Raw genomic sequence first — 26,971 nt, forward strand, 5'->3', positions numbered from 1 at the left:
GGGTAAATGCAGTACATTTAGATGATGAAATATGATACAACAGTGGAATACCTGATGATGGAGTATGTTTGAATCACTGAACAAACATTACAGCAATATGGATAAAGATCAACAATAATAGTGAGTGAAAAAAAATAATAAACAAATAAGATGAATAGCACAATATCATCTCTGCATTCATGTATGTAAAAAAAAAAAAAAAGCCCACAAAATATTTCCTAATTTCATAAGAATATAGGTACATGTAAAAAAATGTGGAAAGTATGACTAGCAGAATATATATCCAAAGCACTCGAGTGGAGAAGGAGAATTAGTTTGAGAAAGGAAGATGAGAAGCATATATTGGTTTTCTACTTCTGAAGTAACAAATTACCATGAACTAAGTGGCTTACAACAACACAAATGTTATTCTACAGTTCTACAGTCAGAAATTTGCTGTGGTTCTCAACAGGCTAAAATCCAGTAGGGTTGTGTTCCTTTCTGGAGTAGTAAGGGATTATATAGTAGTTAGAGATTAATTAATATGATGACCACTTAGGGAAGCCATTATTCTGCCCACCACAGGGAAAGATAAAAATGAACAAATAAAAAAAAGGTTGAACAAGCTGGAAGAGTGATGACAGTGTGACACCCGTGAGGAATCAAATAACCTCTGAATTCTCTGTACCCAATATCCTAAAATAGTGTAGAAAAAAGAGGACTATGAGATTGTGGTGTTGTCAGCTATGTCAGATGATGAAAGTCAATTAAGTCAATTAAGATGATGACAGAGGAAACAAACAGTGAATTTGACAAATGGAAATTCTTGGTGAACTTAAGAAAAGCAATCTGAGTACAGTGGTAGCAAAGAATGCAGGATTAAAGTGAATTAAGGAGAGAATGTTAGGTGTAGAAATGGTGTGAAAACACAATGTCACTTCTCTAAGATGTACTTATCTTATGCAAAAATCCCTTATTAGTAAAAATGAAATGTCACAAAATAGAGAGCACACAAATTATTCTATTTCTTAATGGAATATATTGCAAATACAACTTTGTAAACACATTTAACGAGTCTGATGTTTTCAAACTGTTAAAAAAAGATAAAAACTATAGTATAATCACAACTACATTAAATACATAGATACATAAACAGCATAGATAAAAAGATAAAAAAGTATGTAGAGCTCTTCATACTGATTGCCTTTAGCAGCTTGATATATGCTTTTTCTTTAAGTTTCCTACGTTTTTCCAATATTATGCACATGAATTATTTTTTAATTTCTAGAAATAATGTAAATGTTTAGACATATTTAGATTCCTCAAAATTGTTTTTGTTTAAACAACTAAAATGAAAATATAAATAGTTCACTTAAAAAGCATATGTGTTCACAATAAAGAATCTAAAACTTGTTTAGAGATGAAACTGGGTCTGGTATCAGCCCATTAACTATAGGGAAATCACATGAAGCTTCTGAGCCACAATTTTCTCATTTATAAATAAGTGGATTATAGACATGATCTCAAACGATCCTTCTAAGCTTAAATATTTTTGAGAATATCCAGATTCAAATTGCATTACTACTTTCAAAGAGGAAAGCAGGAATTTTTATATCTATAAAAAGTTATTTATAAAATTTTTATTTATATAAAATTGTTATATAAAAATCTATAAAAGATAAATGAAAAACTGGGAAATAATGACAACTTACATCACAGTGTTGATATCCCTAGTATATAAAACTCCTAAAAACAAAGATGATAAAGTCAACATTATAGAAATACATAGTCCACACAAAAAAGAAATGGAAATGGACCTGACCTTAAGAAACTAATCTCAAGCCTTTCATGATAAGAAAACTGTCCAGCCTGTCCAGCCTGCCCACATTAAGAAAACTGCAAACTAAAACTCATTGAAATATTCATTTATCTACTATCAGATTGGAAAACCTAAAACTTTGACAGTATATTCTTTTGGTGGGGCTATGGGAGAGCAAACACTCTCAGATCTAGCTGGTTTGGCAATAACTAGTGAAATGAATACATTCATTTTACCTGTGTAGCCTGCAATTCAAATTTCAGAGATTTATCTAAAAAATACACTGGCAAAAATGAAATAATATTTATGTGCAAACATGGCATTACTTGTCAACTTTAAATGTTGAATAAATTATTGTATATTCACACTAAAAAAATCATATAATTTACCTAGACCAAAATCATCAGAAAAAAAGACACTCTCATTGACTATACTTCCGGTAATTAGTATTTGTGAAAGTTTGGATGCATTTGCCATAACCCCACAGCACTATGTCACTAAATATAGTCACAGGCAAGAATAGACTTAAGCCAATTTAAATAATATCATATAACATCCCTTATATGTGGAATCTAAAAAGAAATTACATAAATGAACTTACTTACAAAACAGAAAGAAACAGGCTTAGAAAATGAACTTATGGTTGCCAGAGGGTTGGGTGGAAGGCATTGTTAGGGACTTTGGGAAGGTCATGTACACATTGCTATACTTAAAATGGATAACCAACAAAGAGCTATTGTATAGCACATGGAATTCTGCTCAATGTTATGTGCCAGCCTGGTTGGAAAGGGGTTTAGGAGAGAATGGACACATGTATATGTATGGCTGAGTCCCTTTGCTGTTCACCTGAAATGATCACAACATTGTTAATCAGCTATACCCCAATACAAAATGGTTTTGGTGCTAAAAATTAAAAATAAAATTAAAAATAAGCAAAATAACAAGGTTTCAAAACTCAACCAGCACGGCCACTGAAATACTAGGATATGTATATATGTGTGTGTATGTTGCAATCTATCCATTCCATCTGCCTGGTTGGTTGTCTTTCTTTATAGATTGCTTGCTTTGAAAAGAGGGAAGAGGATACATTTACAGGCTCAAGGGAACTCGGCACCATCATCTGGTTCTTTTAGCCCAGAGCTCCCTCTGGAAACGTACAGAGGAACTGCTCTCCAGGTAGTCCAGCTGAACAGAACTCACACTTATTTCTTCTCGCTTTCTTGGGAGCTCTCTTCCTCTTTCCAATGACAGCTTTCCTGTCAAGATGACTTTGGAGGTTAACTATGAGATGGAAGCAAATCAGTCTTACCGAAGAATATCAATGCTTCATTCCCAATCCTTCCTTTATATTCCTTTAGATCAGGCTTCAAGCATATAAGAATGGCAGGCTCGTGGGCATGGGATTATCGGAAGAACCACTAAAATGGCTGGCTAAAATAGTAAACTACATGTGACTTGTCCAGTTGTCAAACAAACAAAACAAAACAAAACTCGACCAGAAAACAGCATCTGCTCTAGCCCTGCGCTCCTAACAGCCAGCTGTTTTCAGTTATTCTTACCTGCTGGCCAGGTTCTCTCAGGATGAACTCTCACTGGGGGTGAAACAAATAAAAATAGCCAACACTGAGCAATCAAGTTGCATCAGTGCTTTTACTTTGCTGCTGGGGCCATGAACTTCTTCTGCCCATCTTGCCCTGGACCTTCATTTTCTAGGACTCTCTAGGCTGCCAGCAGTTTGCCAGCAGTTTCTATGAACTTGGAATGTTTCTCCTACTCTGTCTCTGTAACAATGTCCTAGAGGTTTCTGCTTACCAAGCTTCAAAATCATTACTGCCCCAGCTCAACACAGCTGATCCTAATTACATTGTGACTAAAGGTGTGTGGCTATTTTTTTTTTTCTTTATTTTGGTGACTATTTGCCTTTTTACCATAAGAAACCTTTGATAAAATCTAGTGAGATGAATATTGTATATTTCAACTTCTTTTCTACATGCAAGGATGCCCCTTTTGGTAGTTAATCAGTTGTAGTAATCAGTGATAGATTTCCAATATGCACAAATATCATCTTTCTCAAAACAATGAAGTCTGCCACTGTTTCCACTGTTTCCCCATTTATTTGCCATGAAGTGATGGGACCAGAAGCCATAATCTTAGTTTTCTCAATGCTGAGCTTTAAGCCAACTTTTTCACTCTCCTCTTTCACTTTCATCAAGAGGCTCTTTAGTTCTTCTCCACTTTCTGCAGTAAGAGTAGTGTCATCTGCATGTCTGAGGTTATTGATATTTCTCCTGGCAATCTCGATTCCAGCTTGTGCTTCATCCAGCCCAGCATTTCTCATGAAGGGAATGGCGAATCACTTCAGTATTCTTGCCTTGAGAACTCCATGAACAGTATGAAAAAGCTGTGCTTTAGAAATCATAATATGAAAAAATTCATGAATATGGACATTTCAAAAAATAGAAAACAGTAACCTAACCATTTGATATTAGACTTGGCAAAGAAATGACAGATTTGTGGTAGAAAGGCTAATGTCAGAAAACAAAGGAAGAGACCTTTAAAATTTATTTAGATTTTATTCGGTGGTTCTCTTGGTCACTAAAGCTAGTAATAGTAAAACCAGTGAAGATGGTTAAAATGAAAGTAATAGAGAAATACAAATGCCCTCAGAGAGATTACAATGCCAAGAACTGCAGTTCCCTCAAAACTTTACAGACTATGCAAGTCTAACCCAGTCCCATCATCTTTTCAAATGACAGCTAAAAAGCACACAGGCCAGAGATGCTGTCCTGGACCATATCATATAGAAGCAAATAAGTCAGAACTAGAAACCAGACCTTCTTGTCCTCTCCAGAGGTCTCCATCCAGAGTCACAATAACTTCACATGTTTGAAATCTTAGGTTGAAACTGCCAAGGCTGCATTTTTACAAACTTCATTATATATACATTTTACTGACCAGACTACCTACAGAGTAAAAGATATGATTCTGAGTCATAATTGGGCAGAAAAGTCCTTTTCAGTAACAAATTCTATCACCCTTCTTGTCGATTTGTTTATTCTTTGTGTTATGAGAGAGAGCTTTTCCCTAATTAAGCCTCCTTTCAGAACACAGAGATTAGGCACTGCACCTTGAGAAAAAGCAAATCCCTTTTTCCTAAGAGCACCATGTTCTTAATATCCAAAGGAACTGAGGCAAAGAAGCTGAACATAATCCAGTCCTCCTTTTCCAGCTGAGCTTTCATTTCATACTTCACTACAGTTTCTCTAATCCTCACTTTCTCTTTGGGTTGCAGTGTATGCCAAACACACAGCATGTTTAAAATCCCTGCTGATCCGTTGAGATGCTACACAGTGCATGACAGAGTTTGGCAAGCATGTGCACTGAGACTTCAAAAAAAAAAAAAAAAATCTAAATAAAATGGAGTCTGTGTTACCATCAGTTTTACTCTGTTTTTGAGGCCACTAAATCTTCTCCCTACTCCCAGGAGTGCCCCCTCTTCCAACAGGCATCATCCTAATTGGGATCTGACCAAACAGCTGGATTTACAATGAAACATTAACCGTAGGCTGAATTCCTTACACAAACACACACACGCATCCACACATGTATAGTATCCTGCAAAAACAAGACTTACAAATGAATGCTTGAAGACTCATTTCTCACTCTGACCCCTGGGGGTCAATGATGTCAGAGAAACTATTTCTGAAAGGAGATCTTGAGTGGGAGTGAACAATCAGACCAACAATAATGAGTAGTTCTTGAAGGTCACAGCTGTTGAGCATCTAATTGTAACTTGAAAAGCTGAGTACCAAGTTATTAATGATCTTGCTGATAAACTTTTTTCCACTCCAAGTCATAAAAGCTTTTATTCCAACTTTGAAGATAAAGCAAGAGCTGGTGTGGCTATAAACACAATGCTTTTCCTGTCCAGATGCAGCCATGCATATCTGACTGCCTCCTTTCCTCACACACTCAGTATAAACTGGTGACCTTCATATAAATTGAGGCATGCTTTCTGATTCCAAGATCTCACCTGAGGAAAGGGATTGCCAACTCTGCCAAATATATTTAGCTTGTTTTAGTTTGTTAATGACTCAGTATTATAAAACAGACAGAACTGAATCAAATAAGTAATTTGCTCAGACAGACAAAATGAACCTTTCCTTATTTTACATGCATGTGGTAGAAAACATACCACCTTAATTTGAATCACAGACACTGTATCATGGGAGGTAAAAAATAATACTTCCACAGGCTAACAAAAGTATACTAGAGAATAAAAAGACCTGTCTGCTTTTCTTAGGAATTACTAAGGGCAAAGTCAAGCAGACAGGAGGAAACACAAGGCATGCTATTAGAAAATCAGAGAGCACATCATATATAGGAATTCTATTCCAACAGTTATCCCTTCTCTTCTAATGATTTACAACAGGGTTGCTCTCCTCTCTATTCGATCTTCTGCCTTATTTATTGGTTTATCATTTCTTCCCAAGCAGGAGTCAAATCTTCAGATCTCTATTATTTATCTAAAGAGAGTCATTCATTTACACACACTAGGTTCATAGTGAATGCTTGCTGAATGAAGTTAATGAAATGCTTTAATTATAATGTCTTTCCAACTGGAGAGCTGTTCATTGCTCTCACCACAGCAAGCCACTAAGATTCTTGAACGAACCCCCGAGGCTATCACAGAATGATGCAAGGTACTTACCTTTCCTTTCCTCCCCTCCACAACCCCAAAGGAATTAATGAGCAGCTTCCACAAAGCCCAGAAGCAAACAACTAAAATCAAAACTACAGCCTGTTAGTATAACACAAGTTAAACTAGGAGAAAAACATGTTTCCTGCAGGGTAGAGATGGGAGCAAAGCATCTAATTATTTAAGTGAAACTTGGGTCTGTGAAAGAACATGTGTGCAAACATGCACACTCATTTGATTTGCTTAATAAACTTGTCAGTGATATGCCATACAAGAATATCAGTATTTTATCAGTTACCTCCTGCTTTCATAAATGGTTGACTACAGCTCACAAACATTGTGCTATTTGTATTACAGTTAATATATGATTAAAGACATATTTATTGGATAAATATCCAAAGTCATAGATAATAATAATATTAAGAACCCAGGCAAATGCATGATGAATAAAAGTTCCTCAAGACTTTTATAATTAGATAAGGAGGAAAAGGTACATATATGCATAACTATAATGTGACAGTGTGATAAATTATCTACTACATTTGAGTGCTAAATGTTACCATCTACACCTATACGAATTCCTATAAACTGCTGGGTATACACAGATCAATACATTTCCATCAATCTTGCTTCTCCATCCACCTACAAAAAAGAGGGTTTCCACTGAGCTCAAGTCATTTAATCACCCATCAAATCTCCTGGTATTTTCAAATTTAATGTGGTACAAGAACACACTGGTAGAATCATTTTTTTTCAGTGGTGTCAGGTCATCACCTAAGAAGGGGTGTAGGGACACTTGAATAATAGATGACTGTATTACCCCAGCCCCTTCAAACTGGAATAACCATATATAACTGCAAAATTCCAAACAGCAAAACCTCTCTATAATCTGTGTTCAACAAACCCAATCCTGGGCCATGGGATTTTCTACCCCTGAAAAAAACTAAAATGAACAATGTTGCATTAAAATGAAATAGTTCAGATATCCATATATTCTAGGAAGATTTCTTTTTACAGAGTAGAGAAAATTCAGCTACTCTCTGGTAAGACGTTTAGTTGTCAATCTTGAAAGACCCAAGAATTAATTCACCAGTAAAAAATGTGCTATCCAAATTTTTCTTCACTTCCCTTCTACATCTACACTAACCCTTCTGGGACAATTCATATATTTATGTGATTTCCTCTCTGTAGGTGATATCCAAATCTGTTGCTAAAAATCTGATTTACTTTAATTCTCATCATTCTCAAAATCCCTACAGAACTGGCTACGGATATCTGAAAATATATCACATTGAAAACTGAAGTTATTACCTTCCTCAAAAACCAGTATTCCTTGCCAACCATTTAATTCAATATATAGATAAGAATACAAGCAGAGGTTGAACTCACAGCCATAAGGTATTTTAAAAACCATGTATAATAGTTTCAAAATGTTTCCTTTAATATACTCCAGTTTTAAAGAAATTAATAAAAGTGCTTTTAGTTTTTCAACTTTAAAGTCGGTGGTCACAATGTCTCAAATATTTCACCTCAAGTATAAATTAAAACTGTAATTTTGTACAATTCACAGTAGTTAATGCAAACATTTACATGCAACCTGCATTTAGGTCCAGTTCTAATGGAAAAACGTACTTGTCTTCAGGGTAGTAGTTATATGAATAGACTCAATGAAGTAAAATGGTTTATACATTTTTTCAGAAGTATCAAAGACTTTTGGATTTCGCAAGGGCTTTACAAATAATAGCTAATCCACTAATTGTATAAATGGGGTATTCCGTAGCTTACCTCAATTTACATAGTTTCACAAGTAGCAGATGGTGGATTAATATTAAGGTGGCAATATTTTGGGTTGGCCAATAAGTTCATTCAGATTTTCCGCACCATCACATGGAAAAACCCAAATAAAATTTTTGGCCAACCCAATACATTATCATTCAAAACAGGACACTTTTGAAAATGGGAGAGGATACTATTATGGATTATTGGAGGGCAACAGGTATAAACCGGGTCTCTTCGCAAACCATAGATTATGGTTAGCCATAACACATGCAATGTGTATTTGCTACTTCAACTGAGAACATTTAACCAGCTATAGATATAAGAAACAAATGTATAGGCGAAACTTATATGTTAAATATACATTAAGTATAAGCAAGTAACTTGGGAGACACAGGCAAAATTCATAAAATGTATGAAGAACAGAGAGTAAGTTAGTAACCCTTACACATGTTACAGAATTAATGGAACAATTACAAGAATGGGGCAAATAAGACAGTTACTTTTACCTTAGAAAGGGATATAAGGACCATAAATCTTAAACATTCATAAAGCCTGGATTATATCACCTCTAGATTGATAGCTATCTCCCCTCTACATCTGCATCTCTTAGTTACATCTGTTATGGTCTGTTTCTGATTCCATGTGTTCTTCTCTTGAAAAAGGCAGATATAAGCCACAGCAGCCCAACATATTAAACAGCAGGGTATAGCTGCAGTCAAGTATACAAGTCTCTGCATCTCTCCAATAAAGTAAGCTAGTGTTACCTGTAGATACCTCCCGAACACTGAACTTCCTTATCTGTTTTTTGTAACCACATCAGTAGCAGAAATAGCTGATGAAGCAGAAAGTGAATGAGGATACTGAGACACTGCATAAACAGAATTAAGAAAGTGTGACCTTTCCAACCATCCAATGGAACTCTTCCTATCTGTGCAAATGTATCCTACAGGTTTGTAATGGGCTTCCCACAATAGAATATATAAAGCATGCGATTCCAGAATATTGATGCCTTGGTCTGTGTGCCTTGCAGTCATAATTTCACTTGTCTGGTAGTTTACATAGAGGCTTTTACGGCAATGATATAAATTCCCACACAACAGCACATATCTCTAAAATCTCATTAATTTATTTACTCATGCAACAAATGTGAGTGCCTACCACACAGCATGCTCAATTCTGGGTGCCTGGGATACCAAAATGAAAGACACAGCCTCTGTTCTTAAACAGAGGACAAGGAGGAAAACACATGAGTAAACAGACAAGGTACAATAATGTTGTTATATCCTAGCCTCCCGGAATCAAGGAAGGCTTCCAGGAGAAAGGGATACAGAAGAATACAGTATAGAACAAAACAGAACAGAAGGAAAACAAGGACTAACATTTATTGTTACTGCATGCTGTACCATTTTCTAACTCACTTAGTACTCATAACAACCCTATGAATTAGTATTGCTATTATTCCTATCTGAAAAATAAGAGAAGGAAGGCATAGAGAGGTGACACATCTAGCAAGTAGAAGAGTCAGGACTGAATCCAGAGCATTCTGGCCCAAGAAACCATCCTCTCCATCACCAAATTACACTGTGTCATATCCCAGGTGGCAAGCACTACAATATGAATGGGAATTAGAAAGGCGAAAAAGGGGGAGAAGTGCATAGTGAGAATCCAAATTAAGACAACCATCATACTTCAACAGAGTTAAAAACATGGCACAGATAGGAGGAATTGAAAGAGATGAAGCTGTTAAATTAGGCAGGTCTCAGAAACTGAGATTACCATAGGCTTTATCAAAATACCTCATCACCTTCCTTGTTATGTGTCTCCATAACTCAATGTGTGCATTACAATATTTTAAGGGGAAAACAAGTGAATACATCATGTGGGATGAAACGCAAAACGTAAAACAAGCATTGAAGTTTTAAATTAGTGATGATTTTCCTTTAATGTAAGGCAATATCTTATAAAAATTTCACATTCTCTGAATGCCAATGCAATACAAATAAAGATTTTAAATTACATCTAATCTAGTACAGTCCTATCCACGGGTTATATAACCATGCTTATTTTGTTTAAATTCCTGTGAGACATGTGTATTGTCATATGTGAAACAGAGCACCATTCCATGTTCGATGCATGTGACAAGGGCTCAGGGCCGGGGCAATGGGATGATCCAGAAGGATGGGAGGGGGAGGGAGGTGGGTGGGGGGTCTGGGAAGGGGAACACATGTAAACCCATGGCTGATTCATGTCAATGTATGGCAAAAACTATTACAATATTGTAAAGTAATTAGCCCCCAACTAAAATAAATAAATTTATAAAAAAAAAAATAAAATAAAATAAAAAAAATAAATTCCTGTGAATATGCACTTATGTATATGTTGAATAAAAATGTGAGAAATGAAAAAATGGACCTCTTACAAGTAGCTTTTCAACAATACTATTCTGTCATAGACATTTAAGATGGTAAACAAATCTGTCTAACAGGACAAATAAAATATTGGTAAGAAGAAAACCAACAAAACACACATCTTCATAGGCCAGTCAAATAATTCTGGTAGAATATCTTCCCAATATAATCATATTATTTTTCTAATGCTATAAATAATCACATTACTTAATATAAATAAAAGAAAATTTATAAATACCAGATGAACAAATGGTATCTTTTTTCTTTCAGATGTGAAACTGTGGGAATAAATTACTCTTTCACAAGGCCAGCAGTTTCAAATAAAATTTAAAAATCAATCTACTTTGAATAATTCTTAAATTCTAAAGTGATATAAGTATTTAAACAAGGCTTTTTTGTTGTTGTTGTTGTTGACTGGATATATTTAGATTCAGCCAGTCAAACCTTATTATAGTATATAATTTTTAGCTTAATTGCTAATTCCCAAGTCTCATCAAAAAAATCCTAGCATTTTTCTATTAATCTCAAACAGTATTACAACATTCTAGAAATTAAAATTTTAAAAAAATTTACATACTTGTAACATGTGTCCACTCCAGTAGTACTTTAGCCTGATGATTCACAATTAAACCATAATGAAAAAAGAATATGTGAAAATTCCAAAATGGAAGAAAATCACTAGACATAATCATTTCCCCCCAATTCCAATATACATACTAATAAATCTAATCATCTATCATATGCTCTACTTGCTAGAGGATATTTGAGAAAGATCGCCACATCACAAATCTATCAGTGAGAATCAAAAATATTTTCATTTTGTCACTTATTAGCTCACACTCTCTCATCTTATCATGCATTTATGAAATTTCTGTGGATTAGCATCAGCAGAGGCTGCCAGAATGGTAAAGCATATTAAAAGTTTAGGACCTCCCTTTGCCAGTTGTATCAACCCATGATATGATTACCCCTCCACTGGCTCATAATATTCCCTTCTCTAAATGAAAGCGTACCCCCAAGAAATCTTCTTCCTCACTCTCTTTTCTGCTTTGACAATCTCCTAAACCCCAGTAAACTTAAGTATCTATCAACTTTATGTTGAAAATGTCTAACTTCTAATACTAGCAATAACTTCTCTCAATATTTAGGTTAATATTTCAAAGTCTGGTTCTCATTTATACATCTAACTCAATATTTCTAAGATCAGATTCATCATTTTCCCCCTGAAAACCAAAGCTTACTCTGTCGTCTTAATTCTATGAATGGCCTAGTCATACAGGCATCTTTGATTTTTCCCTCATCCTCACTTCCTACATCCAATTAGTAGTCAAGCATTGCAGATTCAATTTCTGTGCCTCTCTCACACCGTTCCTCTTCTTTCCATTCCCATTGCTTTCTCCCCAGTTCAGACACTCATTACCTTCTGCCCTAGGGCAACAACCTAACTGATCTCTCCATGCTCAAGTCTCTCTCTACCACAAACCTTCCTACATAATCCTGACAAGTTCTAAACTGCAACACTGATCAAAAGCTTCCAAACAATCCCTATGACAGACAAAATACATGCAAAGTCTCACCCAGGCATTTACGACCCCCTACTAGATGGCTACGAATTACTTTTCAAACTTCCTGCCCCACTACTTCTTTCCTCATTCCCTTATTGTGGGTTACACTAGACTATTCACTGTTTGATGACAATGTCATAATTTTCTTCACCTATAACTTTGTTCACATAATTCAGTTCCCTGGAACATCCTCCACTGCCAGCACCTCACATCTAAGCTGGCAAATGATTCTGGGGATTTTTCAAGAATTAGTGAAAATATCACATTATCAGGACTTTCCTGGTGGTCCAGTGCTTCAAGAATTTGCCTTCCAATGCAGGGCATGTGGGTTCAATCCCTGGTCAGGGAGCTAAGATCCCACATGCCTTGCAGCCAAAACCAAAACATAAAATAGAAGCAATATCATAACAAATTCAATAAAGACTTTAAAATCTAGCAAAATCTAGAAATAAAAAATACCACATTGTCTTAGCTTTACCTGTACTCCTTTCTCCAAAATCCCCAGCTCATACCAGAGAAGCCATTTCTTCCTCCTTTAAAATACTACATCGCAGCACTGTTTACAATAGCCAGGACATGGAAGCAACCTAGATGTCCATCAGCAGACGAATGGATAAGGAAGCTGTGGTACATATACACAATGGAATATTACTCAGCCATTAAAAAAAATACATTTGAATCGGTTCTACTGAGATGGATGAAACTGGAGCCCATTATACAGAGTGAAGTAAGCCAGAAAGAAAAACAACAATACAGTATACTAATGCATATATATGGAATTTGAAAGATGGTAACGATAACCCTATATGCAAGACAGAATAAGAGACACAGATGCATAGAACAATTTTATGGACTCTGAGGGAGAAGGTGAGGGTGGGACGTTCTGGGAGAATAGCATTGAAACATGTATATTATCATATGTGAAACAGAACACCATTCCATGTTCGATGCATGAGACATGGGCTCAGGGCCGGAGCAGTGGGATGACCCAGAGGGATGGGATGGGGAGGGAGGTGGGTGGGGGGTCCAGGAAGGGGAACACATGTAAACCCATGGCTGATTCATGTCAATGTATGGCAAAAACTATTACAATATTGTAAAGTAATTAGCCCCCAACTAAAATAAATAAATTTATAAAAAAAAAAAAAATACTACAGCATTTGTATTATCCCATGGTAATGTAACCCACCAGGCTCCTCTGTCCATGGGATTCTCCTAACAAGAAGAGTAGAGTGGGTAGCCATTCCATTCTCCGAGGGTTGTATGACAACACATTTCACCAAATCATTGAGTCAAATGCCTATGGTTTGCCAACTCTTTCTGTCATCAGCAACTGACTGTAAATCTTTGAGGAAAGAAATAGCCTTATAGAGGATTCTATGTGCATTATAGAAAAAACCAACATGTAAACTAAATTAACTGAAGTTATTTTCTCATCAGAATACTTACACTCAGTGTTCAATTACCCTAGCTATGAACCCATGATTGTGACAGAAACACGAAGCCAGTAATTGAGTACAGCATTTTGTCTCTTCCAAAGTCAACAAAAATATTAAAAAAAACTAAATACTTCACTGAAAAATTTTCATGGATCTTGCATTATATCTCTATGGTATGATTATTATAAAACAACACCAAAAAAAGGAATGCATACTAGGTCTCAAAAACTATGAGCTTAATCATATTTGATATATTTACATATGATACTTAATCATAAGAACAACAATGTATATACTTTTATTAGTATACTTTACAGATGAGATAATGAAGATTTTTTAAAATGTAAGTATTTGGCCTCAGTTGATACAGTTAATAAACAATAAAGCTGAAAGTGTTGGTTGCTCAGTTGTGTCCAACTCTTTGTGACCCCGTGGACTGTACTGGCCAGGCTCCTCTGTCCATGGGATTTCCCAGGCAAGAATACGGGAGTGTGCTGCCATTTTCTTCTCCAGGGGATCTTCTTGACCCAGGGACTGACCCCTGGTCTCCTGCATTGCAGGTGGATTTTTTATCATTTGAGCCACCAGGGAAGCCCCTAGTGAGAATGAACTCAAATCTGTCTGACCCTAAATTGCATACAGTTGCTGTAATTCCATAATACGACCCTCTCAATAGCATTAAAAACAAAATGGTGGAGAGTTAAAGATATGTATAATGATTAAGAAAAATGAATTGCTTCTTCAGGATGTATTTCTCGGGAGGGAAATTATCAATTTGGCTAACTATACATATGAAAGAGAAAAATAAATTAGAGTGCCTGGCCAAATGTTTGCATCCCTGTGCTGGAGACATACATGAATAATGCAAAAATCTAAAAACCAGACATAAACCAGTCTATGAATGTATGATATTCTATGCAAAACAACACCTGCCCTCCTCTTCCCTTTCATCGTAACTTGAAGTTAAGGCTTCTATAAATATAATGGAAGCTTCCTCTCTGTATCTGGAATATACTTCAGATCTTTTTCACTATCACATACTATTTGAGTTGAAGGGAAACATAAGAAAAAGGAAAAGATTTTCCAGTAAATAATTTATTCTGAAAAACACCTGTGACTGGAAGGGTAAAACCTATTTATTTGGAACATATACACAATTGTTATTAAGTGGCAAGCACTCAAATTAATGCAACAATTTATATATCCCTAATTAACTCTTTTGGGGCTAGAATGTCAAGGTTTTGCATCTATATTTCATGATACAAATTCTTCGTAACAAGAAAATTTCAGTAGCGAAAAATATAATTTCCATGAGCATTTTGAAAAGCTACTCAAAATTTACTTGTCAGATGGAAAGGGAAAATAATTTATAATTTATTCAACATAAAGAAACAAAAGTGTTTATCATATTTTCCTGGAAATATCTGAAGGTTAATCTCATTAATACATTTATTTTCCATTGGATACATCATTCTACTATTTATACCACCTGGGGGAAGAAACAAAATCCTAAAGAAATGTTTTAAAACATCACATTTTAGGCCAGAAAGTTTATTATTTTTTAACCTCAATACTTTATCCATTTTCCTAAATACCTATTATCCTTACCATATAGAAATATAATATTGTGCACCTCATAATTCTAAAGAGTTTTCCAGTTAGTGCTAGTGGTAAAGAACCTGCGTGTCAGTGCAGGAGACTTAAGAGACTCAGGTCCGATCCCTGGGTAGGGAAGATCCTCTGAAGGAGGGCATGGCAACCCACTCCAGTATTTTTGCCTGGAGAATCCCACGGGCAGAGGAGACTGGCAGGCTACAGTTCATTGGGTTGCAAAGAGTCGGAAATGGCTGAAGTAACTCAGCACATACACACAATAATTCTAAAGGGTGGTGTCCAAATGATAAATTTTGCATATCAATTCGACCTGACATTTTTTTTTAAACTGGCAAACCTCACTGAAAGAAACAAATATGAACATGGGCTTTTATCGGAAATAATATTATACTGTCATGTAAAACAGGAAGCTAACATAGCACTTTGAAGGCCATGTTATACTATTCTCTTGCAGTAACAGTTATATCCAAAAGACTGAGATTGTAAAACAGAGGGTTTCCATTTTTGTAGCAACATTTATCTCTGTTCTTCTGTTATAAGTTCTTTCATCTCTCTAGCTCCCCCTGAATTCCTGGACTTAACCTATACACTTCAGACTGCAATGTAATAACAAGATAAAACCAGATTTTCAAAACTTGGGGAGTAAGATCTTCAGAACATGCTAGAAGGATAACTCATCAAAGTCTATTTAAATAACACATATAAAAACATATTAAGAGTAAAATAGTCTCAGGTTTTCCTGTGATCATTACTTACATCAAGTGAAAATATAAAAGCGAGGAGGAAGTAAAGAGAAGTTATTTACCAAATGCACACACACACACACACACACACATCTTCAGGCCACTCTAATTCAGAATTAGAGGGAGGATAGAAATTGTTTGGTCAAGAATACAGCTAAGGATGAGTGCAAGGAGAGAAAAATCAATTCAAGGCAGTCCTACATTGAATTTTTAGCTGAGCTGAGGAGGACTCAGGTGGTATAGGACGTGCCAACAAGCAAAAACAATATCACTTGCCAAAGATGTGGAAGGAAGGGGGCAGGGCTTGTCTAACAGATTGTTAGAAACTCCATGGGGTTGGAAGATAAGAAATGTGTGGAAGGAGATGTAGTTTGAGGTAAGAGAAAAATGTGCTACCTACTAATCTTATTTTGGGTTTCTCAGGTGTCTCAATGGTAAAGATTCTGCCTTCCAATGCAGGAGATGCAGGCTTGATCCCTGAGTCTGGAAGATCCCCTGGAGTGGGGAATGGCAACCCACTCCAGGATTCTTGCCTGGAGAATCTCATGGTCCACAGGGTTACAAAGAGTTCGACACAACTGAATGACTGAGCATGCATGCACTAATCTTATTTACTGGATGCATGTATTTTGGCTTGTAAGTTTTAAAGCATCCCATGTTACCTCTCCCTGTTTTTCACTTATTCCAGTGTCCATGACCTCCCCTATCATGTTGGTGAGATCATGGTATAACTGGCTCCATTTCCAAATCACTGTCTTACAACTATCACAGTAAATGAGTTTTTGCTAACCTCCCCCTGTCTCCATGGGTTTATTTTAATGCCTTCATATGTACAACTAGGTGAGTTTTGCAGCTGTGGTCTTGGACCTATGACTTGAAAGTGTTTATTTTGTTGGGAGTACAGCTTTTATTTTTTGAGACTTTTAATCAATGACTTATTTTTTTTAAAAAAATATTTATTTTAACTGGAAGCTAATTACTTGACAATACTGTAGTGGTTTTTGCCATACATTGACATGAATCAGTCATGGGTTTATATGTGTTCCCCATCCTGAACCCCCCTCCCACCTCCCTCCCCATCCCATCCCTCAGGGTCATTCCAGTGCACCAGCCCTGAGCACCCTGTCTCATGCATCAAACCTGGACTGGCAATCTATTTCACATATGATAATATACATGTTTCAATGCTATTATCTCAAATTACCCCACCCTCGCATTCTCCCACAGAGTCCAAAAGTCTGTTCTTTACATCTGTGTCTCTTTTGCTGTTTCGCACACAGAGTCATTGTTACCATCTTTCTAAATTCCATATATATATATGCATTAATATACTGTATTGGTGTTTTTCTTTCTGACTTACTTCACTCTGTATAATAGGCTCCAGTTTCATCCACCTCATTAGAACTGATTCAAAAGTATTCTTTTTAATAGCTGAGTAATAATTGATTAAACATTTCCTTAAGATAAAACATCATTTTACAATGTCATCAAGAGATATTCTGTTCTATTAATCATTTTTAATTAGGCAAAAGTATAAAGATTCATTTCTGAGCTATTCTCAAATGCACATGAAGATTATTTTTTGTTATTATTTCATTAAACAATATTCTCTGTAACATTGTTAATGATCCCAAATATGAGGAGACTAGTCTCCTACTTCCTTTCAGAATTTTGACATGGAACATTATATTAAGAATTGAATGAATGCCAAATATATTTAGGCCTGCAGATCAACTGTCTTAACCTCATTCAATTTGCCTCTTTGCCATAGTACTGAAAAGCACACATTCCAAAAGAACATATATAGGAAGAATTCTTCCAGCTGTTTCATGTCAACACTGGAGAGCTCAAAATCAAATCTCATCTTGGCTCCATTTACAGCCCTGCTAGGTATTACTGGGAAGTATTAGACAGAAGGAATCCCTGAATGCCTACCAGACGCTCATTTGTTGAAGAATCTTGTTACACCCAAGGCAAAGCAGAATGCCTAATGAAGAATAATATTTTTTTTCTTCTTTTTAATGAGAATATCATGCTCAATTAATAGAATTTATATATTTTTTCAGATTAACATATTATTTTTAAGTTGAGCATTCTTAAATTCAGAGCCAGAAACCTGGGTTTCTATTCAAAGGAATGTATTGAAGAAGTCATTTGTAAATGTTTGGGTAACACCACCATCATTCCTTATCAACATTTTCTGTCTCCCCTTGTCTTTCTTATCTCAGTAAGTGATAGGATCATTCCTCATATACCTAGGCAAGATAGAAACCTGGTAGTCTTCTTTGGGTTTCCCCTCTGTCTTACTCACTTATCCAATGAATCCTATAACTCCTGTCAACAGATCCTCATTATCACTAATGTCATTCATTCCCAGAGTCAGTGCCACGTCATTTCTTATCTGAATTAATAAAATAATCTCCCATTTCAATCCTTGAAGCCTATAGTTTATTTGTCAAATGCAGGTGGCAGTTCATTCCTCCCTCAATTCCTCTAAAATTAACTTAATATTACCCTTACTGCCATCAGAGAAATTCCAAACTCTTCATAACATTATATCATGCCATATTTACCTTCTGTAGATTATTTCTGGGAAAAAAAATAGAAATTATCCTTTCTGAACTAGACCTGTGTACTACTGTTTCTTATCTATATTAGTTGCTGTTGTTCAGTTGCTGAGTCATATCCAACTCTTTGCAACCCCATAGACTGCAGAACATCAGGCTTCTCTGTCATCCACTAACTCCCAAAGTTTGCTCAAATTTATGTCTATTGAGTCAGTGATACTATCTAACTATCTCATCTTATGCTGCCCCCTTCTCCCTTTACCTTCAACCTTGCCCAGCATCAGGGTCTTTTCCAATGAGTTGGCTCTTCGCATCAGGTAGCCAAAGTACTGACGCTTCAGCTACAGCATCAGTCCTTCCAATAAATATTCAGGACAGATTTCCTTTAGGATTGACTGAATGATCTCCCTGAAGTCCAAAGGACTCTCAAGAGTCTTCAGCACCACAATTCAAAAGCATCAATTCTTCAGCATTCAGCCTTCTTTATGGTCCAACTCTCACAACCATACATGATTACTGGAAAAACCGTAGCTTGAACTACGCAGTCATTGTCAGCAAAGTGATGTCTACTTTCTAATACACTGCCTAGCTTTGTCATAGCTTTCCTTCCAAGGAGCAAGTGTCTTAATATCATGACTAGAGTCACCATCTGCAGTGATTCTGGAGTCCCAAAAAAGAAAATCTGTCACTGCTTCCATTCTTTCTTCTGTTTGCCATAAAGCGATGAGACCAGATGATATTAGTTTTCTGAATGCTGAGTTTCAAGCCTCCTCTTTTATCCTCATCAAGAGACTTTTTAGTTCTTCTTCACATTCTACCATGAGAGTGTTATTTGCATATCTAAGGTTGATATGTCTCCCCACAAACTTGATTCCAGGTTGTGATTCATCTAGCCTGGCATTTCAGATGATGTACTCTGCATATAAATTAAATAAGCAGGATGGCAATATATAGCCTTGTTGTACTCCTTTCCCAATTTTGAACCAGTCAGTTATTCCACATCTGGTTCTAACAGTTGCTTCTTCTGCAGACAGGTTTTTCAGGAGATAGGTAAGGTGGTCTGATATCATTTCTTTAAAAATTAATAATATATTTCTTCTTCTACCTCTATACTTGGTTAACTACTATTTGGCTGTCAGATCCCAGGTTAAATGTCATGTTTCTTCAGGAGCATCTTTTCCAATCTTCCAAAACTGAGTTGATACTCTCCTTACATGTACCATAGGACTTCATACTCACTTTTGTAATAGGGTCTCAGTATTGCCTCTTTACTACAAAATTGCTTCTATCTAAGATGGCCAGTGACATGAATATTTAAATCAGGGGTTTAATCAGGCCTAACCAGTGAGGATTAAATGTTCTTTTTGGAAATTCAAACTAAAAGGCAAGACAACAAGTGCCAGTTGGTGGTTAGTGCTATTGCTAAGGGGAGTGGTATACAATTCAGACAGGCAGTCATTTACAATGTTAATGACCAAAGAAAGCTGTCAGAAAGCTAGAGAAGAATCAAAGAGGAACTAGGCCCATGGGAAAAAAAAAAAAATTCCCTGGTATCATTTACTGATAACCAAGGCTTAATAGTCCTTAGATTTCCATAAGAATTATGTACATTTTTTTAAAATTTTTTGAATTAATTATTTATTTATTTACTGGCTGTGCTCCATCTTCATTTTGCTCTTGGACTTTCTCTACTTGCAGCAAGCAAGCTCTTGGGATACTCTCTAGTTGCACTGTGAGGGCTTCTCATTGCGGTGGCTTCTCAGAACCCAGGGTTCTGGCCATGGGTTCCATTGTCATGGCATGTGTGCTTAGCTGCTTTGCTGCGTATGGGATCTTCCCTGACCTGGGATCAAACCAGTGTTCCCTTCATTGTAAGGCAGATTCTTAACCACTGGACCACCAGGGAATGCAGAATTCAGAATTCAGAATTCTTAAAACACTGCTCCTACAGATAGCACCTACCATCAAATACACACACACATACAAAGGCATAAGTTAATCACTACTTTACAAACAAAGCTCTTGCCTCTTTGGGTGCAAGTAAGAGATATCCTCTAGCAAACTTTTGTCACAATGTATTATTTTTGTCTCCCAATACCATTAAAGTTTGTTAGTTCTTCATCTCTGCCTTCCTGCCACTTTAGAGCAAGTCCCAGCATGCATCTATGAACAATCGAAAGAGGAAAAAATAAGTTAAGGCAAGAATGAATGAATGAATTATCAGTATTCAGACTAATTTAAAGGCTGACTTGTGTTTAAGCAATAAAAAACAAATCAAATAGAGCTTAATTAACATGAAAGAAAAAACCCAAGAATGGGAGAAAATGGAAAAAAAAAAATAGTAATGGCAGAGGTGGATGTGATTCCTCAAGAGACTGAGAGACTACACAAGCCGCTTGTGAAAGCATTTTGACTCCTGCAAAAGGTAAGCTTAAAAATGATCACGGACTACTAGAGTTTTTATGACCAGTCAGGATTGAAATGCTTCAGCTGTATTCCAAGAGAACGCTTGTATGAACCCTGCACACTACACTTGTGGCTTGCAGGAGGCTTATTTGTAGATCATCTCAATGAACTTTTTTATGCATCTGCATGAAAATCACAATTAAAGCAAGGAAAATGCTGATAAAAAACACATTAACATTCCTTTAGCATCAAAGAAAAGTCTTGATATCTAGTCATTAACCATGCAATCTGCCCTCAGACATCCTTCTGCCTTAATATGCTAAAGAGAAAAATGTGTTCTGAGAACAATGTTTTTTAATTCTTTATGCTTTGCTGCTCTACTGTGAAGCCCTAATTCCTGTGAATCCAAACACTCGTTAACTCTCAAGAACTGCTATTAGCTATCTGGAATCAAATGAATATAAAGGGGAAAAAAAGGGCAAAGTTTAATTTCAAACAAATAAAAGGGTTTTTGTTATGTTGTGAAAGCTGTGTTTGTTGGGTTTCTATTTGCTCGCTTGGCTATCTATAGAACAAACAGAGGTTAACTTTTTTTAAAGTAATAACAATTTTGTATTCCAATTAAAGACTGCATTAATATCAAGTTTTACTATTTATATTTCTCTGAGATTTCTGTATCTTAAAATATCTTGTTTCTATAACAGACTGCTGTTTTTCTTTTAGAAAGGCAGGTAGAGGAACGGAGGAAGCTGGAGTTCATTGACATTTTCCAATTTGAATCCTTTCATGTCTTTTCAGTTTGAAGAGCTCAAAGTATTGTGATATCTCTTATGTTAATTTCATATTTAATACCAGTTCATGTGTTCTAGCTGTATGTACTATTTTCCATATCAAGAAAGATTATGCCCCTGTAATATTTACTTCATCTTCTTTATTCTTTCTATAGGGAGCATTCAAAGATGACCTTTGGTTTCTCTCTGACTGATAAAATTACTTTTCACAAAAGTGACTTTCAGAAAATATTACCTCATCATAGCAGATTAACATAATAACCTAGGCTCCGTTTAGATCACATGATATTTACCTCAGTGTTCATTTATGAGATCAAGTAAAGGTTTCCTGATACTCTCATTTTTGTCTTTGTCCAAAATAGAATATAATTCAATTTTCCTATTTGTAAATAGATAGAAAAATGTGACTTAAGCCCCTTACTACAATATAACCTGACACACACATGGCAAAAAGTAAAAGCTAGTAATACAGAAAAATCTTATTAAGCTATAAAAGCTGGGTAATGTATAAATTCAGCCAACATATTAGTAAAAGTACTATGGGAAAAAACTATGCTAATTGACTGCTATTTTGAATTGCCAGCAGGTGTTTGTGTGTGTTTCTGTGTTTATGTTACAGTTGCTGATTTAAACATTTATAACATCTACTCAAAAAGTAAAATTCATTTCTAGATTTCTTCTTCACTAGTACTAGAAATTATGGTGCACACATACATATTTGAGCAAATTAAAAAAATATTAATTTTGTGTTACTGTTTCATAATATAAATCAAAAGCCAATGTCATGATGAAAACTTTATGATTGCTAAAGGGCATTTTGTGAAAAATATAACTGTACTCAATTTAGAGAATTTCAGATTTAAAATAAGACAAAACAGAGAAAAAAAAATGAATTCTTAAAGAATATTTATTATACCTTTTTCCTGATTTTTCCAAACATACTGGGGTCAATTCTATGTGCTTCTGTAGAAATATATGCACTTACCTCCTGCCACTGACCCCCAATCATCACCATCAGGGAAGTAATGCTAATCTGAATTGAAAGACTCTAGGCTACTGATTAAAATATGTGATTGAGTGGAAAGAGCCACTGTTAGTGCCAACGTCACCACACACTTACTCTATGTGGCTGAACTGAAGAATTAATTTAAATATCACAGGTCTCTTAAATCTTAAATTGATCAAAAGGTGATGAATAACCCTTAGTCCCTGAACTAAAATACAGTATTTCAACATATTTTAGCAGAGAGTTCTGTAATGATGTTCAGAAGATAAGCTCAGTTAATATAGTGGCATTTCAGGTTCCTTAGGCAGTATTTCCTGTATTATTAAATTATGGTGTAGGAGATGTGAGTGTGTTTTGGGATAAAGCTTGATACTCATGGTTCCACCTGCCAAATGTTTCTCAACATTTTTCATGTTGTAGACACAAAGAAAATTATAAATATAGTATTTATATAATAGTGTATATACATAATAAGCACATAAGTATTATATAATATTTGTATATATTATTTTACATTACATTATACATATTATATTCCCTGAGGGAAATTAGAGGGATAAGAGTGTCTTCATAAAGTTTGATGAGTGAAAAGAAAAAAAACTCTATTGCCTAAATATTATGTAAAGGTAAAATATATACGTATGAAGTACTGAGGAAAAGAATAATACTGGATTTTCTAAAAATATTATATAATTTTCTTCATTGAAACTTCAAAGGCTGGGTGTCTCACACTGTACTTGCCAGCTGAAGAGACAATAATAAAAATAAAGCACTTTTCAACATTTTCACTAAAAAATTTGGTTGCTTCTGCAACCATCACTTTCCTATCAGGATGGACTCTTTAACTGACTACACACGATTCCTAACCAAGATATTTTCACCATAATCTCAAAAATCTTTCTAGTTTCCATTGACGGGAATATTTTTTTCAAACAAGATGATCAGAAATGTTAAAATGTGTCTTTTACAACCATTCAAATTTACAATCGTTGACATGATCACTAAGAGTAATTTTAAACTTCCTGTGAAAATATTTCAAACTGAATCGGAAATTTAAAGTCAAACATTTTGAAATAGCGATGAGGTTCTAATGTAGAACAAGCATGCATTGTTCAACAACAGGTCAGTATCTCACCGGGTGCCGACACCGGCCACAATGAGTGAATGCAGAGATCTATGAGAAGACACGTTTGGGGCGCTGCCTGGGGCCAAGCCTCCCAGGGACCCCTACCCAGCCACCCCCAGCCCTCTCTCCCCACCACTGGCCGCACCTTGGGCTGAGATCTGAGCTCCATGGGCACCTGGACCACGAACTCCTCTGGTAGCTCCACGGGGCCCTGGTCCGCGATGAGCAGGGGCGCGCTCCGCAGCTGGCTGCTGAAGGAGATGTCTGGGAGGTAGAGCGCCTCCTGGGCCGCGCTCAGCGTGTCGCAGTGGAGAAGCGAGGGCTGCATGTCGCTCACTGTGCTTGCCACCTGCGGGGACCGCAGGGCGCACCATCAGACTCCGCTCAGCTCAGGCCGGCCTCAGAGGAGCCCTGCTGGGGCTATTCCCAAGGCTGCTCTCTGCTGCGGGCCCTAGGCCGTGGACTCCACCACCCCAGGCCCCACAGACAACCCTGGAGCTAAGGAGCTCACATCTCCTGGTTGCTAGTGGGTTATGGACTGTGTAACTCTGTCCTAGTTAATCACGATCTTAAGTAAGCCCAAAACCTCATCCTAACTCCTAACAACGATTAGAAAATTATAATTATTGAAAGCTGAGAAAGCTGCCTGAAAAATATAATGATTATATTTGTTATAGATGCACAGCATTCTGTTATAATTTATGGGCACTCATGTCTGTGTCAATGAAAATATTGTTTATTGCATTAAATATTTACACACAAAAAGGTTGATATAATAATGGGTGAAGAAACTTTCAGAAAGTTTTTTTATTAGTTTTGTTTGTTGAATTGTTACATGGATTGTTTTATATTTATTTATCTGTTTCAAGTTATTTAACATTTTTGGAAAGATGGTGTATTAAGGTTTGTGATGGACATTAGGATGAAAAAGATATACATACATTTTTGCCATATATATATATACACAGTGATTTTACTGACAAATGGTACATATTACATAAATGGATAAATACAGAAGACCAAGACAATAATGAAAAAATAAAATTACACACACATGACTATTTATTAATATTCACAGAACAATCATACATTTTATGCTACGAAAAACAGAGTGATTTAAGTACAGGAGTTCTTTGTGTGTGTGTGTGTGTGAATTGGTACAGATACACTTTTCTATACTAATTGCAACTAGTGTAATAAATAGGAGTGATAATGATAATGCTCCTGCTAACAGAAAGAAAAAAGACTTTACAAGGAAAACAATTTTGCATTACACAATTATTTTAACATATTATAACATGCATATTAAAAACATGATAATGATGCTATATGGCTACCATTCAATTGTCAGGAGAGAAACTAAGAAATCTGATAAAGTAAGAGAATTTTATAATCATCTTTCTAACTCTAGAAGCTTATACAGTAGTGCTACAATTTCTTGGTGTCTAAAGTATTTGAAAATTAAGAGTGAAAAACACATTCTCCTCCAAATCATGATAAAAGATACAGCTCTTATAAAAAGCAAAAATGATATTAAGAAATTTATCAAACAATCCATCCACAATGAAAAAGTTTAAAATATATATTTAAGGCACCATCCTAAAGCAAATTTTTATTTAAACTCATTATAATGTATGTACACTTAAATATCTAGCCAAAAGGTAATCTGACTGCTATTTTGACAGTTTGTGTGAATGAAAAGGTATCAAAAGAAGTAACAAATTTTAAGGCCAAATAAAGCTGTGACAAAAATTAAAATATCTAAATAATCACCTCCAGCAACATCTTTTCCAATCTTCCAACTTCCAAAATATCATTCTCCTTGTACCCAAGTTGACAATGTGACTATCTATTTTTTTATTATTTTTACATGAATATGTGTGTGCTCAACCGCTCAATCATGTCCGATTCTTTGTGATCCTGTGGACTGTAGCCCACCAGGCTCCTCTGTCCACGGGATTTCCTAGGCAAGAACACTGGAGTGGGTTGCCATTTCCTTCTCCAGGGGATCTTTCTGACCCAGGGATGAAACCCATGTCTCCTGTGTCTCCTGCACTGTGGGCAAATTCTTTACTGCTGAGCCACCAGGGAAAGCCACATTAACATATACAGGTATATTTTCCCTAAAATCTTTATGGTCTATGGAAGGAAATTAGGAAAAGATTATGAAGCTATCATGTATCCTTCAAGCTTCAGTTATAATAAAGTTGAGAGATTTCTCCCTCAGCCAAATTAACAAATAAGAAGATTTGGAGTGACAGAGCATGCATTTACTTGTTCATTCATTCAACAAATATGTTTTGAGTTGCAGTTGTATGTCGAGTACTTTTCTAGGTGCTGGAGACTTTGGTGAATACTTTAATGAATCACCCATTCTTGTGTGGGAAGCAGAGAACATGCAAATGCATAAATAATTTTAATATCATATAGATATGAGTAATCCACAGAAAGTTTAAATAGAATAATAAATGCTACTATGTTTAGATTTTTACAGATTTACATATGGAAGCGAAATTTAAACTGAGTTCTCAGAATATTGAAAGTTGCTAGTCATAAAAAATCAGGAGTAAAGAGCATTCCAAAGGCCTCAATCTGGAACTGCCTTGGGCTGATCAAGAATTATCACAATGGCCAATGAACCTGTGTACAGTGGACTGGGAGAAGAATGATCTGGACTGAGATGAGAGAGGTGAGCAACAGCCAGATCATTGGCCTTGTAAGCCAGGGTAAGGAGTTTAGTTTGGGAACAACCAGCCACTTAGTTAGGATACTGAATAGAGCTTCTGGGAGCAAAAGGACTAGGGCCAGATAGGGATAAAGACATAAGAACTGAACTAGAGATCAATTATTCCAGGAAAGATAAATTGCTAGAGTAGGCAGAAAACTGTAATTGATTGAAAAATGCATGTGGAATGGAATCACTATCAGTTGAAAAATATGAGTGTCTGCATTAATGAAAGAATCTCAGCTTAAACAAGAAATAAGAGTGCTTAAACTACTAGAAAGCAAGGTCTATGGACCTAGAAAGAA

At 35.9% G+C, this 26,971-nt stretch overlaps 1 protein-coding gene across 4 annotated transcripts in view; it reads right to left on the minus strand.

Moving 5' to 3' along the window:
* The window catches only part of ADGRL3 (adhesion G protein-coupled receptor L3), an 885,081-nt gene that overhangs the window by 502,716 nt on the left and 355,394 nt on the right, over positions 1–26,971 (minus strand). For 2 of the 4 annotated variants that reach the window (XM_081506741.1, XM_081506647.1), the window contains exon 6: positions 24,087–24,290. The exons of the other annotated variants lie outside the window; for them this stretch is intronic. In XM_081506741.1, coding sequence (XP_081362867.1) covers positions 24,087–24,290 — 204 coding nt within the window. The remainder of the gene's footprint in view (positions 1–24,086; positions 24,291–26,971) is intronic. 4 annotated transcript variants of the gene reach the window in all.

This window comes from Giraffa tippelskirchi, chromosome 1 (assembly GCF_054371585.1).
Source record: "Giraffa tippelskirchi isolate mGirTip1 chromosome 1, T2T-mGirTip1v1.2.pri, whole genome shotgun sequence".
NCBI lineage: Eukaryota > Metazoa > Chordata > Mammalia > Artiodactyla > Giraffidae > Giraffa > Giraffa tippelskirchi.